Source organism: Pleuronectes platessa, chromosome 3 (genome assembly GCF_947347685.1).
Source record: "Pleuronectes platessa chromosome 3, fPlePla1.1, whole genome shotgun sequence".
Taxonomy (NCBI): domain Eukaryota; kingdom Metazoa; phylum Chordata; class Actinopteri; order Pleuronectiformes; family Pleuronectidae; genus Pleuronectes; species Pleuronectes platessa.
This window is the reverse complement of record NC_070628.1, coordinates 4432274-4446155: the sequence shown is the minus strand read 5'-3', so window position 1 is coordinate 4446155 and position 13882 is coordinate 4432274. Positions and strand designations below refer to the sequence as shown.

The following is a 13882-nucleotide window of genomic DNA, read 5'->3' as shown; positions in this document are numbered from 1 at the left end:
TTCATTTGAGTGATATATTTCAGTACATATAAAAAAAATACTTTCAAACGCATTATTTCATCCCATTTTAAGGCCTGAGAGTTTGTAATTACTCTCAGCTCTACAAATTCTTAGGTCTGTGAGATTCCTACACGTTTTTTTTTTTTAAACCTGACAAACAATGGCTACAATCTGGATTACATATATTCACAATCACTCATCACCAGCATCTGTTACGGAAGAGCAAAGATCATTTCTTGGCATGTCGTGAAACTGTTTCCTCACAATTTCCACTTGGCTTCACAGTTCTTTGATAGCAAGGCCGTGAAAACCTCTGTCCGTCCTCCATGCGTCCTCATGCACCTTTAGGTCACTTATTTTTAGTTATCATACATTAATAGCCCAAACACCTCCTATAGTCTCAATATCCACGTGCCTCCTCGCTGCACCCTCCTCATCACTGGGGTCCCAGTCCTCCCTGGGTGCTCTGGCCGTCACAGTGGTCACTTCCCCACAGGCTGTAAAACTGAGTGAAGTCCACGTAGGGCGGGACTCTGCCCGTCTCGTCGGGCTGCGCTGCCTGACTGCCTCTCTGGCGGAAGAGGCTCCCGTCTCCCGAGCTGGAGCTGGAGCTCTGCGTCTGGGTGTTGGTGGACTGGAGGGTCGCCGTGGGGCTCTGACTGCTGGGGAGAGCGGAGGAGTAGAAGGAGGAGGAGTAAGGTGGGTGGTTGGGGAAGGTGGAGGACGGGGAGGAGGCAGGTATGAGGGTGGGAATGGAGGACGAAGAGGAGGGGGCATCGGAGGAGAGGACGGGGTCCATATCATGGGAGGACAGGCAGAGGAGAGAGGTGGAGACGGGCAGAGGACGGGGAGGAGGTGGGGTGGTAGAGAGAGAGAAGAGGGAGGTGGAGAGGGTGAGAGGAGGAAGGGGAGAGATGGGGAAAGGAGGGAGTTCAATTATGGGCTGCAGGACTTCGACACAGGTTTGGGAGGAAGTTTGGTGAAACATGCTGAAGGAGCGACAAAAGGATAAAGCGAAAGAGGAGGACACGGGATGGATAGAGGCGAGTCGGGGACCACGAGGAAGAGAAATGAAGATGTGAGTCTGACAGTGAGTGACAGACACAAACAGAGCAGAGGTCCTAAAGGAAGAAGGTGAAAGTAATCCTCGCAGACGACTCAGCAAAGGGGGGGAACAAGGAGAGAGAAAGTTTGCACATGCAGCAAAACCAAAGCTGCAGGTTAAGGACGCGTTCCTCAATTATGGTGGTGGAAGAACATTGAAACGATGATAAAAGGATATTGAACATTTAAATAAGAGCTGCATAGATTATTTAATTCAATATAACCACTTCAGATCTGGTATTAATCCATCCTGAGATATTTAATCCCAAGTGGATAGCGTTTATTTTCTTCGGTGCACAGCTGACATCAAGATGCTTCCTGTGACCACGGATCTCACTTCCCCAGTCGACGCAAATAAAACAACTTGTGTTGTCTGTGTGAGTTTGTGTCAGAGCGATAACGAGAGAGAGAGAGGGAGAGAGAGAGAGAGAGAGAGAGAGAGAGAGAGAGAGAGAGAGAGAGAGAGAAGTGAGGGACTCAGATAACCAATGAACTGCAAATCTACTACAAAGAAAGATTTTACCAATTTGAAAAAAGTATTATTATGATAATCGTTCTAACTGTGAAGATGCTCAGACATCCAGGTCTTGGTATCTTCAGTAGATTTGTTTGTGTTTCTTGAAGAAGTGTCACCTCCCATCTAAGAGAACTGAAGACACCTCGTGGGTGAGAGCTGAAACGTCCTGTGATCACACCCGGCCGGGCGGGCGGCTGCGGCTCAGGGGGTAGAGCGGATTGTCGACTAACCCATCAATCCCCTGCTTCCCTTGTCCACACGCCGGAGTGTCACTGACAGAAAAAGATGTATAGAAGTGCTGTGTGGATGTGACTTGTATTTAAAGTGCTTTCGAGGAGCCACCTAGAAAAACACAGTCCATTACCATTTTACCAGCTGGGATGCAGGCGATGGGAAAAGCATGTGGTCGACACCAGCTGAACTGGGGCCAGTTACTCACAACAATTTGTAAAATATTGTTTTTCTTGGGAAAGCATGAATGACTTCCTGTGTCATTTGTTTCTGCCAAACCCAGTAAATCAATTGTAAAGATGACGCCCGAGAGCCTAGCTGCTGTAATTACATCTACATGCTTGTAATGTCTGAATGAGGAAATCACAATTACTAAATATTGATTCAGCTGTAGAAGATCAATCTGCCCTTTGGACACTGTGTAATGAATCCAGGCCTCACACACATGGGAACAATGGGGAAGTGAAAATCGTGCCCACAATTAAATAAGCAAAGCAGGGGAGCGACTCAGGGAAGTGAATATCAAGCTTACTTTAAACAAATAGACCAAGGGAGGGAGGACAGGGTTATCTAAAAATACACAAACACACCCACCAGCAGGGAGGGAGGTGTCGAGTCAGAAGAGCTCAGAGTAAAGAGCGGCACGTGGGAGTTCAAACAAGCTTTACTAAAACAGGTAGAGTGGGCGGCGGGACACCAAGTGAGAAGTTTATGAGATGAAGGTGCAACAGATACCAGACAAAAAGCACGAATCAGGGACTGAACAGCAGGGAAACAACATGCAAAGGAATAGAAATCAAGCGCACCCAGACCAAACATAAAGAGTGGGAGGGAGCCAGGGCCGGAAAAACATGTTTACTCACAGAGCAAGAGGAAGGAGGAGATAAAACAAGCTTACCCTGGCGTGGGGGTGCCTTCCTCTAAAGTGGACGCGGTGTTGGTTCCATTGGTGAGGGTATTTTGGGAGGGCATGACCAGTGAGAGGGTGACGCTGGTTTTACTGGTGCTCTGGCTGTTGGAGTAGGGCACAGACACTGGGTAGATACGACCCCCTGGAGGAAGAGGGAATAAAAAAAAGAGCCGACATTGTTATTTACTTTTCATAGGTGCTATTATTAAGAAAAACAAGAGTGGGAACAGCTCAGCATTAAAAAGATATCTCAGAGACCTGGAGTAAATTGGATTTTTTTTGTCTTTCTGCCTTGGCCTTGTTATTTTGGCTTGTTGTGATATTTTTGGCCGCACTTCATAAAATCTTTGCCTTTAGAAAATAAAAGCCGGCTGCTAAGAGAAGGACGTGGTGTTGTTTCAAGGTTTCTTCTAACGAGGTGATCTCTGTCCAGATCAAACTGAACCATGGTTTCAGTAAAGATGCAGTTTGGGATCACTTTTCTGAGTAGTTAGGACTTTTGGACAAGTTGCAGGAAGTACAGTTTAACACAACATTAAACAACAGGGGGTAGGCATATTCAAAATAACAGTTTTGGATTTACTTTCTACAAGTTGTTAGATATTTGGAGGTCATGATTCAGAACTATAAATCTGATACAGATATCTAGGATCATGTAATCAGAAGAAGGATATTCTTCTCTGTTAAAATCTTAAACAAGTACCGTGAAGCTTTATCCCTTCAGGTCTAATTTAAAAAACGGAGAAGTTAAAAATAAATTTGTGCTATAAGTGGAAACAGCTCAAGAAGATTAAAGATGTATTTATTCTAAAGAGTTCAGAGCCCAGAAAGGTTACAAACCACTGATACGACGACTTTATGATTCCTAAACATACTGTATGAATTTGAATTAAATATTTGTCACATTTTTCTAAGTTTCAAAGTGAGGCCCACTGGCGTTGGTGGAACCAGTACAGAGGTGTGTCCCAGTACAAGCTTTCTGTGACGTGTGGACCAGTCCTACCCTGAGTGGGTGTGAGCGCTCCTTCAGCCAGCGGGTAGTTGAGCGTCCGGATGAGCAGCGTCATGTCCTCGTGCTGAGAGCAGTAGGTCGCCCTCTGACGGCCGGACACGTAGACGTCGTGGTGCAGCCGCTTGACGCGCTCCACCACCGACTGGGCCACGGCTTCCAGACTGGTCTGGAGGGCCAGCTCTGCTGCCACCATGGCTACTATTTCCTACAGAGGCGGCAGAGGAGACGAGGAGTCGGAGAAAAGATAAATATCGATGTTAGAGGAAGGATGATAAAGAGGAAAAGAAAAATATGAATATGAGAAGAGAAGAAGAGGAAAAGACGCCGATAATGGACTTTCAGACTAAGTGGTCACATAGATGTGATTACAGGAAGAGGACAAAGAAAAATAACACAACGATAACATTAATATGAAAAGGAGACTGAAGGTTAGAGTCAGAGTCGGAAGTAGAGAAATATTACCACAGATTAAAGGAATACATGAAGTGAAGGTAAATTGGTTGAGGTGGAGAGAAGCTGGATGAATGCACAAACCTGATTGGCCTGTTCTGTGCCATGGGCCGACTCAAGAGCATTGATTAGTCCTTCTGACAAGAGCAACAAGAAGCCCGTCACACTGTCCAACGATTGGCTGACGGGAATCTCAGGCTCCGCAATGATTGGTTTTGTCTTTGCAGCACTGACGGCAGAGGAAGACAAGAGATAGATATGTAGATAAATGAACAACACAAAGAGATAAAGAGGGAAAACAAGAGTTTCACACACTCTACACAATGTTTATGTTTATGTTTGTTTAGTCTGATGTCCACCACATGTTAGAATGTCATTTTCCTGCAATATTCTACCTCAATCAGACATTTCTCTGACTCTACCAAGGGGCAGGCAGGAGGAGTTCCAGAGAATGTCCGACTGACTCAGACGTTTGCCTCTTTTTCAGTCAAATGTCTGAAATGAATAAATCCAGCTACTCCCATCGACCCAAAGATCGATTGCTTATACTTTGAAAACATCAAATTTCCTGCACTCTCTCCGATGGCACTAAGGAGGAAATCCTACAAGGATTCTTTTGTGCCTCTCATTGAGGATCATTCTTGGCATGACTCATAGATCTGAGCCGCACTTGCTCGGCCCTGAACAACAGACAAGAACAGGAAATGAGACATGTGAGAGAAGGGGGGCCCTGGATTACAGATTCCAGGAGGTTCAGGTGTCGTAAAAGTAAGCACTGGAACAGATTCAGCTCTGATACTGAAGCCAGAACTGTCCAGGTACTGCTGAACACACACACACTGACACAGAGGCAACTTCAAAATATTTCTTCAGTCTCCACATTTTCCCTTGAAACACAGTTCTTAAAGTAAATAGTGTGATATTTACCCCAAATATCCCTTCGTGGCCCAGAGGGTAATGAAAGGTTTGATACCACTCTCTTAGCTTAGCATAAAGACCGGTTCAGTCAAATTGGACTGATAAACACATTATCACATATAACAGTGAAAACACAGTAGCAGCACATGACTCTCTGATCTGTAGAAGCACCACTTGACAGTTTGGGATGTTTGTTTGTGGATTAAACAAACAAAACAACAGTCTGGAGGAGTTTGGGAGCTTTATGAATAGACAGCGTGTTTGTGGCTTCACCTGAGCAGGTCGATTTCAGTGTAGTTTAATTTGACCCGGTAGTCTCCCAGTCTCCTGGTGCTGCTCTGTCCTGCTATCTGTCCCGCCTGTCTCACACGAGCAGAGTCCACACCTAGAGGAGACCAGAGGCGTTATGGAGGAGCAGAGAGCAGATGAGTCTTAGGAAGGGTGGATAGCGAGCAGGAGGTTTTTGGAATGGGGGGGGGGAGAAGAAGAAGAGGACAAAGCAATGAGACAAGAGCAATAAGAGGAGGCAGGGAGCGGCAGGGTGGGATGAAAATATGAGGGGAGAGGTCACCTTCTGCTGGGTTAATGGAATGACTGTCATTTCATTTAATTCATTCAGAGATTGGCCTGAAAAGCAGAGCAATTACATGACTCCCGACCGGCGGAGACAAAGAGACGGAGCTCTGCCTCCTCCTCCTCTAATGGCGCCCGCGAAACGCTGGGGATCGATGCAGCCAATTCCACAGAATATTTATTACAGGTGCCGGGCCACACCTCACGCTTCTTCTGCAAAGCTTTTCACACTGTGCTTATTTTCTGTTACACACAAAACCTTCATTACTGGACCATTAGCTGGGCTGTCCACCACGGTTAGATGACACAGTGCAAGCTAGTCTACACTAATGGCTCTGTCCTGCACAGTGACATAATGTAAGATGTGGCTGAATGGACTTAGTCTGCTGTAGTGAAATCCCTTTTTATTCCAATACAACCAGGATATAATTGTGTCATTTAATCAGTGAGAACCACATATATGTAAGTAAATAATAGATTAAGGACAATCAAATGCAAAAAGCTTTTCTTCTAAGTTAAATCTAGACCGAAATGAAAGGAAAAAAATCAACTCTAAACTCTGTTTAACCTTTCATGGGATTCATTGCTTGGTTTTGTGTTAATTCCAGGAAAAGAGCAGTTTGCTGAGAACAAGAGGAAAGAGGCAAAACTAATGAGAAATTGGTGAATTGTGGCATCTAGCTGATAATTTGAAATATCCTTATAGCCCTTTTTCAAAAGTCTCTAAATGCAAAGTCAGAAACGGAAACAAAACAAAATCAACACAAAAATAAGAATCATCTTTCTCCATGAGCGTCTATCGGAGTCTCACCCAGAGCGGCGAGTCGCTGCAGCTCGTCCTCATTGTCGGTGTTGTGTGGTCGGCCGATCTGGAGAACCTGATTCTGGCCATCGCTGCTGGACTTACACAGCAGCACCCGGTTGGTACCTGGAGCCGCAGAACACAACAACAAGCACAAGAGTATTTACAAAAGGAGAATTTATATTTGTCGATTTCTACCAGGGAGGAGAAGAAAGTGGTTACTACCAAATGTATGCTGAATCCTGCCTGTATGCATAGGATGGTAGAAACTAAATAAATGTTTTAACAGCCTCCCGGTGCCGCTGACAAACTAAGGAGTCAAAAGATATCTGCAAATTCTCTGTCTTTCTTAAACGTACATCTGCATGGAATGCAACCATTATTGATATCACATACAGCTGTTTAATAAGTCAGTCAGTCTGCTGTTGAAACTGACCATGATACCTTCAGCTGTGTAGATCTAACCTGGCAGTGTTGACATTGTAGTGATTAATAGCCAACCATGCTTTCTGTATGTTCATATATCCTTGTTTAACACACACACACACACACACACACACACACACACACACACACACACACACACACACACACACACACACACACACACACACACACACACACACACACACACACACACACACACACACACACACACACACACACACACACACACACACACACACACACACACACACTCCTACTCCTACTCCTACTCCTACTCCCAGCATATCAAATTATGGGTCATACGACCTGAGCTGTCAAATATATTTCACGTCAACAGACAGCTGGGAGTGCTTTTTAGAATCCACTTCCTACGCTTATGTTGAAACCTCGGTGGGATTCATGTTCTGTCAACTTTGAACTCCTGACCCTCACACAACCGACCAGCAGGAGGAACAGTCCGCCTACCCACGTTTAATTGCTCTTCCCCCCCCAACCCCACTACAGTATTCTGTGTCATGTCCTTGAGGACAAAAGAAAACGGACCACAGAGGAAGACTGTGTGTGTGTGTCACTACAAAGTGAAAGATGCAACCAAGCTTCAAACTCAACCGTACATTTATGGGATTTAGGAAACGCTCCTAACTACAGTGATATAGAAAGAGTGCAGCCCTAGAGTCAGATGGAAGCAGTGCACTTTGGCTCCCCCTGCAGGTGCAAAGCGTAATTCACATTTTTATAATTGTCATACATACAAGACGCAGTTTGAGCCTCTTAATGGTCAGAACTACACGCATGCATTTGTTGAGAAGCCAAAGAACCATGTCCACTAACAGGGTTTACTAATGTTGATGCATAATCTAGTTGTTATGACATCAAACATTACAACTTATATAACAGAAAAAATGAAAACCGATTAAATTTGGAAAGGATAGTAAATATACTATATTTGTCCTATTATGTCCTGATGGTGCTTAATTGTTTTACCATCCTCAGCAGGCATGGAGGATTCAAGATGCATGTGACCAATATAATCTTCTTCTCATTACTAGCTGCTAATGCTCTGATTGGTGCTGTGTGAAGTTTGTTGTAAAGTGTATCTACAGTGACTAGAGTCTGGAACCCTGATGTTTAACTTTGATGATTCTTGAATAGAGATTCTTAGAAATGACTGTGGCCCCTCAGGGTTGAGGTGCCTGTGAATGTCTGCCTATCCCATATAAAATGGCCTGGAGGTTGCTGTAGTAAGATATTAATGACAGATGCCTTCTTATCCGTTAGATAGGAATGTGAACACTTTATACACAACCACCCACACTCTAACACAAACATACACATAGAGCGACCTATCGAGCCACTGCCCCTGCAGCTGTTGTTCACAGGAGTCAGATTTGGCACCGGGGATTAAAAAAAACAATGACGAATGCTGTAGGTATGTTTTGAATCAAGGGAGTCGATGTGATTCAGGCATTTGTGTGAAGGCCACAGAAAACAGAAGCTGTGGGAACAGTTTTCGGGTTTTCTATGGAAATAAACAGTCGGCAAAAGATGGAAAAACATGTTTGCTGGAGAACATTTCATGGAGGCTGTGTGAGACACACTGAACCTGGTTTAGGTCATTCAGAACCATGGGAAATGCATAAATAATCTGGATCAATAATCTGAGATAGTATTTAAATCCCTGCGTTGGTTGACAAGTTTGTATTTAGATGTGTTTCTTTGAAAAATATTGAATATTTGATAAATAAATACATTATAAACCTTGAACCATAAGCCTCTGGTTACTAATGACCTCCGACAGGTTATGATTTTGCCCCTGAAATATATTCAAACTCTCTGGTCACTAGAGGGAAGACGAGTGAGGTCTGACCTGAAAGAGAGAAATGACTGCAAACTCAAATCTATCTGAAGACTGCCATCTGCTGGCGTAAAGCAGATACTGAATTGAATTCTATTCTGGTGTAGAACACAGTGTTGATTACTATAAATCAGATGATGTAGGCTCAATGTGCTTTGGTCATATATATATATTGAATTGGTGGTAGCATTATTTAAATCCCACCATCAGACTATGGGTGTTCTGTGACCGTGTGAGTCCGTACCAACATTAGCGATGTAGAGCTTGTTGTTGAGGATCAGCGCCACCACAGCTGTAGCTCCTCCTGACACCTCCTGCTCGAGCTCCTTCAGACGCTCCTGCACCTTCTGGCTCTGAGGAGAAAGCTGGTGGAAGGACACATTCTGAGCAGCCAGGAAATGAAGAGGAGGAAGGAGGGGAGGAGAGAGGAAGGAGGGGTGGTAGTGGGCAAGGCAAGCAAATCAAATATATTAGGTAGGAGGAAGGAGGAAGGACGGGGAACAAAGAAATGGGAAAAAACAAAATCAGTAGGAGTGAGGCAGATTGAAGGTGAGACAGGAAATGAGAGAAGAGATAAGAGAGGAGATGGGAATTAAAAGAGCGTTGAGATGAGATGAAGTGCAGGTGAGAACGAGAGGAAAGGGCGGAGCGGTGGAGGAGGAGGAGGGAAAGAAAGGAAACAGGCAGGAGGTGATGTGAAATAATGATAAGAGGTGAGTGAGAACACAGGAGATAGAGAGCATGAAAGAAACAGATAAGAAAACAAGAAAAAAGTGAGAGAACAGAGAAGGGGATAACATAACTAGGTGCTCTTAATTAAACTAGTGTTTGCCGCACAATGTTTTATTTTGTTGGTGATCTGCCACAATATCAACCAGAACACTGAAGAGGGAAATAAGGAAGGGGAGGGGAGGGGGGGGGGGGGGCAGGAAGATCTCGATCCCGAGAAGGGAAAACAGAGAGACGCTTATCTAATGAAACAGGCTGATGAGACCAATTAGAACATAACAGGCTCTGTCTCCGAGGGCTCAGGCTAATGCCTGGATCGACGGAGAAGTTCCCAAGTTAATTCTCAGCTTAATCCTTGGATGTGCTCTGCAGAGTGTGGTGCATGTCTACCTCGTTGTGCGGCAGGACGTAGGTGGAGAGGTGAGCCTTCTCCGCCAGAGCGTGGTCTATAGTCTCGAAGTAGCTCTTCTCCACCACGTCGAACGCCTGCAAAAACAACAACGGACATCAGGGTTCATACACATTTTGACCGATGGATTTCCATGACTTTTCAATAAGTTTAAACCAAATTTCCATGACCGAACATCTTGTGAAATCTCTGTGTATACGCAAAAAAGTGAGAAAATGTAGAATTTATACTAACAATGAGAATTCCAAGGCTTACAGTAAACCTTAAATGACACAAAGAATATGAATTATTTAAAACTCAGCGTAAATTAACGACATGAAAATATGAATATAACAAATTTCCATGACTTTTCCATAACTTTTGGGATTTTGATTTTTTCCAAGACTTTTCCTGACCTGGAAAAACACATTTTAAAACTCCATGACTTTTCCAGGTTTTCCATGACCAGAGGAACCCTGAGACATCTACATGTCATACGTGTATCATACGCTCATCGATGCCTAGTACACGCTCCTGATATCGTAGAAATGTGTGTGTGGGAATCCTGCAGACCTGAGTGAGGATCCTGCGGACGTCACTGTCTGTGTGGCTGGATTTGAGCTGACCCAGGAGCAGCTCAGCGGTCAGACACTGGGAGGCGAAGCTGGCCACTCTGCCGCCATCGTAGCCGTTAAACACCCCGTACAGGAAGCAGCCATCCTCGCCTCTGATTGGTGGAGAAAACACAACGAACATGAGGCTCCGGTTTCACTTAAAAGGAGGAAGGACTGTGAGACTATGGACAACAAGACATCCTTCACATCTGGCAGGTTGAGATAATTTACAATTTTTCAAATTCTAAATTACCTTAAAAATAACGCATCAAGTTTTTGCAAATATGAGAAGTTGTCAGTGATAAACTGCTGTGACTTTTACCAACATTTGAACAAACTTCAATTGGTATCTGAGATGCAGATGTTGAACATACATCGGCTGTTTCCTCCTCAGCAGTTAGTTGTGCAGTTTCTGTTTCCTTCTGTATTCTGCCTGAGGTCTCACCTGAACCGGAGGTGTCCGTCCTCATTGGGATGGCTCTGGGTTCCTTTATCGTCGGGGCCGTACACACAGTTGGCGGCTGAGCCGACGCCACACATCTGACACAGCGGCAGGTCGTCGGTCCAGCTCTGATGCTGTCGGGGGCAAAAGAGGATGATGAAGATATGAGCAATTAATCTGTGGGACTTATCTGATGAAGGTCAACTGTAAGAAAACTATATTCATTCACATCTTCCACCAAATTATTGTGATTACAGTAAGTGACACAAAATACTTTTTCTAAATGACAAATTCTTTACTTTAGACGGTCAGGGACATTAATAGTTCCCCCCCATTGAACACACCAATTAACTCAACCGCGGAAATGCTACTACAAAGTTTAAACACATGCTATTTAACTTATAGAATAAAGTTGCAAGTTGCTCTACAAGTTTAATAAGTAAGAACTATTAAGAACATTATTTGGATTCAACTAATCTTAAGCTTTTAACCGGAACAAGAATAATGTCCAATAACAAAGCATCATCTTTTATTTAACACTATAATATCATAAATTATGTGTTAACATCTGTAAAAAGAGAAATAGACGTGTTTTATTGTAAGAAACTGGAGCAATGCATTTTCATAAATACTCTTGCCTGAAAAAAGTTAGTAAACACAATAAAAAACATGTTCTCACTGTAAAATATAGATTATAACAAAACTATTCTGATTTGAATTTCATTTAGAAAGATGCAAAGAGACAAATAAACACGTTTTTAAATTAAATGAATAAATACAGAGCTGTGTCACTTGGAAACTTGAACTCATAAAACCAAGCAGACAGCAGCAACTATCACAGAAAGCTCAGATATTAAAGTTTCTGAGGAATCATAAAGAGTGAAACTCACTAAATCAAACCATCACATCACAATCTGACATTTTAAAACTTGAATTCAAAGCCAAGTCTTCCTTTAGCCTGTTTGTTTACAAAGTAGCTGGTGAGCTAATCGTGATTCTCAGCTAATTCACACGTGGAGTATTCAAAACCCCAAACGATGCTGAAGTGACCACAGGTTCGAATCCCGCTCGTGACTCCACCGACATCCACTCACTTGTCACAGATCAAATAACAATGTCCGGAGGGTTCGAGACCAGGAAGCTGTTAGCAAACATCCGGACGAGCTAAAGCAGCTAGCAGCCGCTGGAGCGTCGCTGAGAGACACCGGAAGCGACGCTCCAGCTGCGACAAGACGGGGACGGACACCGAGGGGGACAGAAGGACGTGTCCAACAGGGTGTTAGTGAGGAGACAGGGGAGAGAGAGGAGGACACGAGAAGCGGAGTTTTAACTTACGCTTTGCATCAAAGTCCTGCGCTGCGCCGCCATGTTGGACGGGTGCTGATGCATTCACGGACCCGCGGCTCACTTCCCTGAAAAGTTTCACTGCTACTGACAAAAACTGCACATTAACCATAAATACACGTTTTTATTTATCGATAATTGATTTGATCATGTGATGCCACTCGCTGATGAATATTTCACTGATTTAAAAGTGTTTTATATCAGGACGTCTTGTTCTCGTTGGACTCAAAGGTGCTTTACTACATTTTTCCGATAGCACTTGAAGGCAGCATCTGTACATTTTTGTAGAGCACTTAAATTGGAGTTAATTTTTCTGCACTTTTATGCATTTTTGTTTGTTTAAGAACATCTTTATTATACTCAAATATGAATTATCAATTAATTATATTTATAAATACATATAATGAATAATATGTATATTTGAAATAGTGTATATTATGATTTGGTTATACAAATAAAATTGAATTGAATAGAATTAAATGTTTTTCCTTAATTGTCCAAACAGTAAATAACAAAAGTGACATAAAATAAAATGAATATTACACTGGGTAAACTTGACAACACCTCCATCTTCTGGCTTCACTGGTAACTACAACTGCATCAGGCCTATGAGCTGAGGTTCATGTTGTGATTAATCATTTTCATAACTTATTTTAACTAACACGTCCTGATGTGATCATAATAAATGTATCTGAGAAACTAATAGTGACACATTTATCCCTGGAGGAAAGTGCATATATTGATGGTGCATGTCAATAAATATAAGTCACAGTAAGAGGTCTGTGTTTAAAGTTTAGAAAATCATGGGAATTATCAAATAAATCTTAAACTATCAGTTAAATCACGTCGTTGAAAAGCTTCACTCTGATAAACATCAATTTTTATGATATCAATCTAAGTTGTGTATAATAAACATCAATGATAAAGACTTAAACCTACAAATCTAATATTCTTGTTTCTATGATTGTCTATGTAAGATACAACAGAAAGCCCAGACCATTCAATTCAACCTTTATCAGCATTTATTTTTATTTTTATTGGTTAAAATCAAACACATCAAAAACATTTGTACACAATCTTTTTCTTTAACATCTTACCTTACCTCCTACTTTTTAACATATTTCACGGAACACACATGTCTAAGTCTACACTGTTGTACAGTATAAAGTATATATATGTGCATATATACTTTTTTTCAATAATTTGGTCATATTTTTTGTTGCTGTATTTTTTTTTTTGATAGTAGATATTATTATTCCAAAATAAAAGCATCTCCTTACCCTGAAAGCAACAGAAAGGATGAGGCGTGGACGACCTCACGGAACCGTTTATATCTTATCACATTAACACTTGACAGACCACAGACTTTCTTTCTTTTGTCTTTTCCTTTTTTTATACAGAACTAGCATAATGCCCTAAAATAAACACTATAATATACTGAATTATAGATTTACACATATTTATAGAGAGATAGTTATACTTTATTCTTTAAGAAAAAAGGAGCGATGCAGGTTCATAAATACTCAGGGTGTTCATGGTTGTTTGC

At 42.5% G+C, this 13882-nt stretch overlaps 1 protein-coding gene across 5 annotated transcripts; it reads right to left on the bottom strand.

Moving 5' to 3' along the window:
• tab1 (TGF-beta activated kinase 1/MAP3K7 binding protein 1) lies at nt 1–12398 on the bottom strand. 5 transcript variants are annotated; one of them, XM_053419481.1, is made up of 11 exons: nt 12328–12398; nt 10996–11126; nt 10510–10663; nt 9939–10034; nt 9064–9202; nt 6527–6643; nt 5416–5527; nt 4309–4453; nt 3766–3979; nt 2751–2904; nt 1–662 (listed from the first exon to the last, which is right to left on the bottom strand). In XM_053419481.1, the coding sequence occupies exons 1-11, from the start codon at nt 12379–12381 to the stop codon at nt 437–439; spliced, it is 1542 nt and encodes a 513-aa protein (XP_053275456.1). In that variant the 5' UTR covers nt 12382–12398; the 3' UTR covers nt 1–436. The 5 variants fall into 5 exon arrangements, with proteins under 5 accessions (XP_053275456.1, XP_053275457.1, XP_053275459.1 ...); XM_053419482.1 differs by having other exon boundaries at nt 1–659; XM_053419484.1 differs by having other exon boundaries at nt 9064–9184.
• Between the last annotated feature and the right edge of the window lie 1484 nt (nt 12399–13882).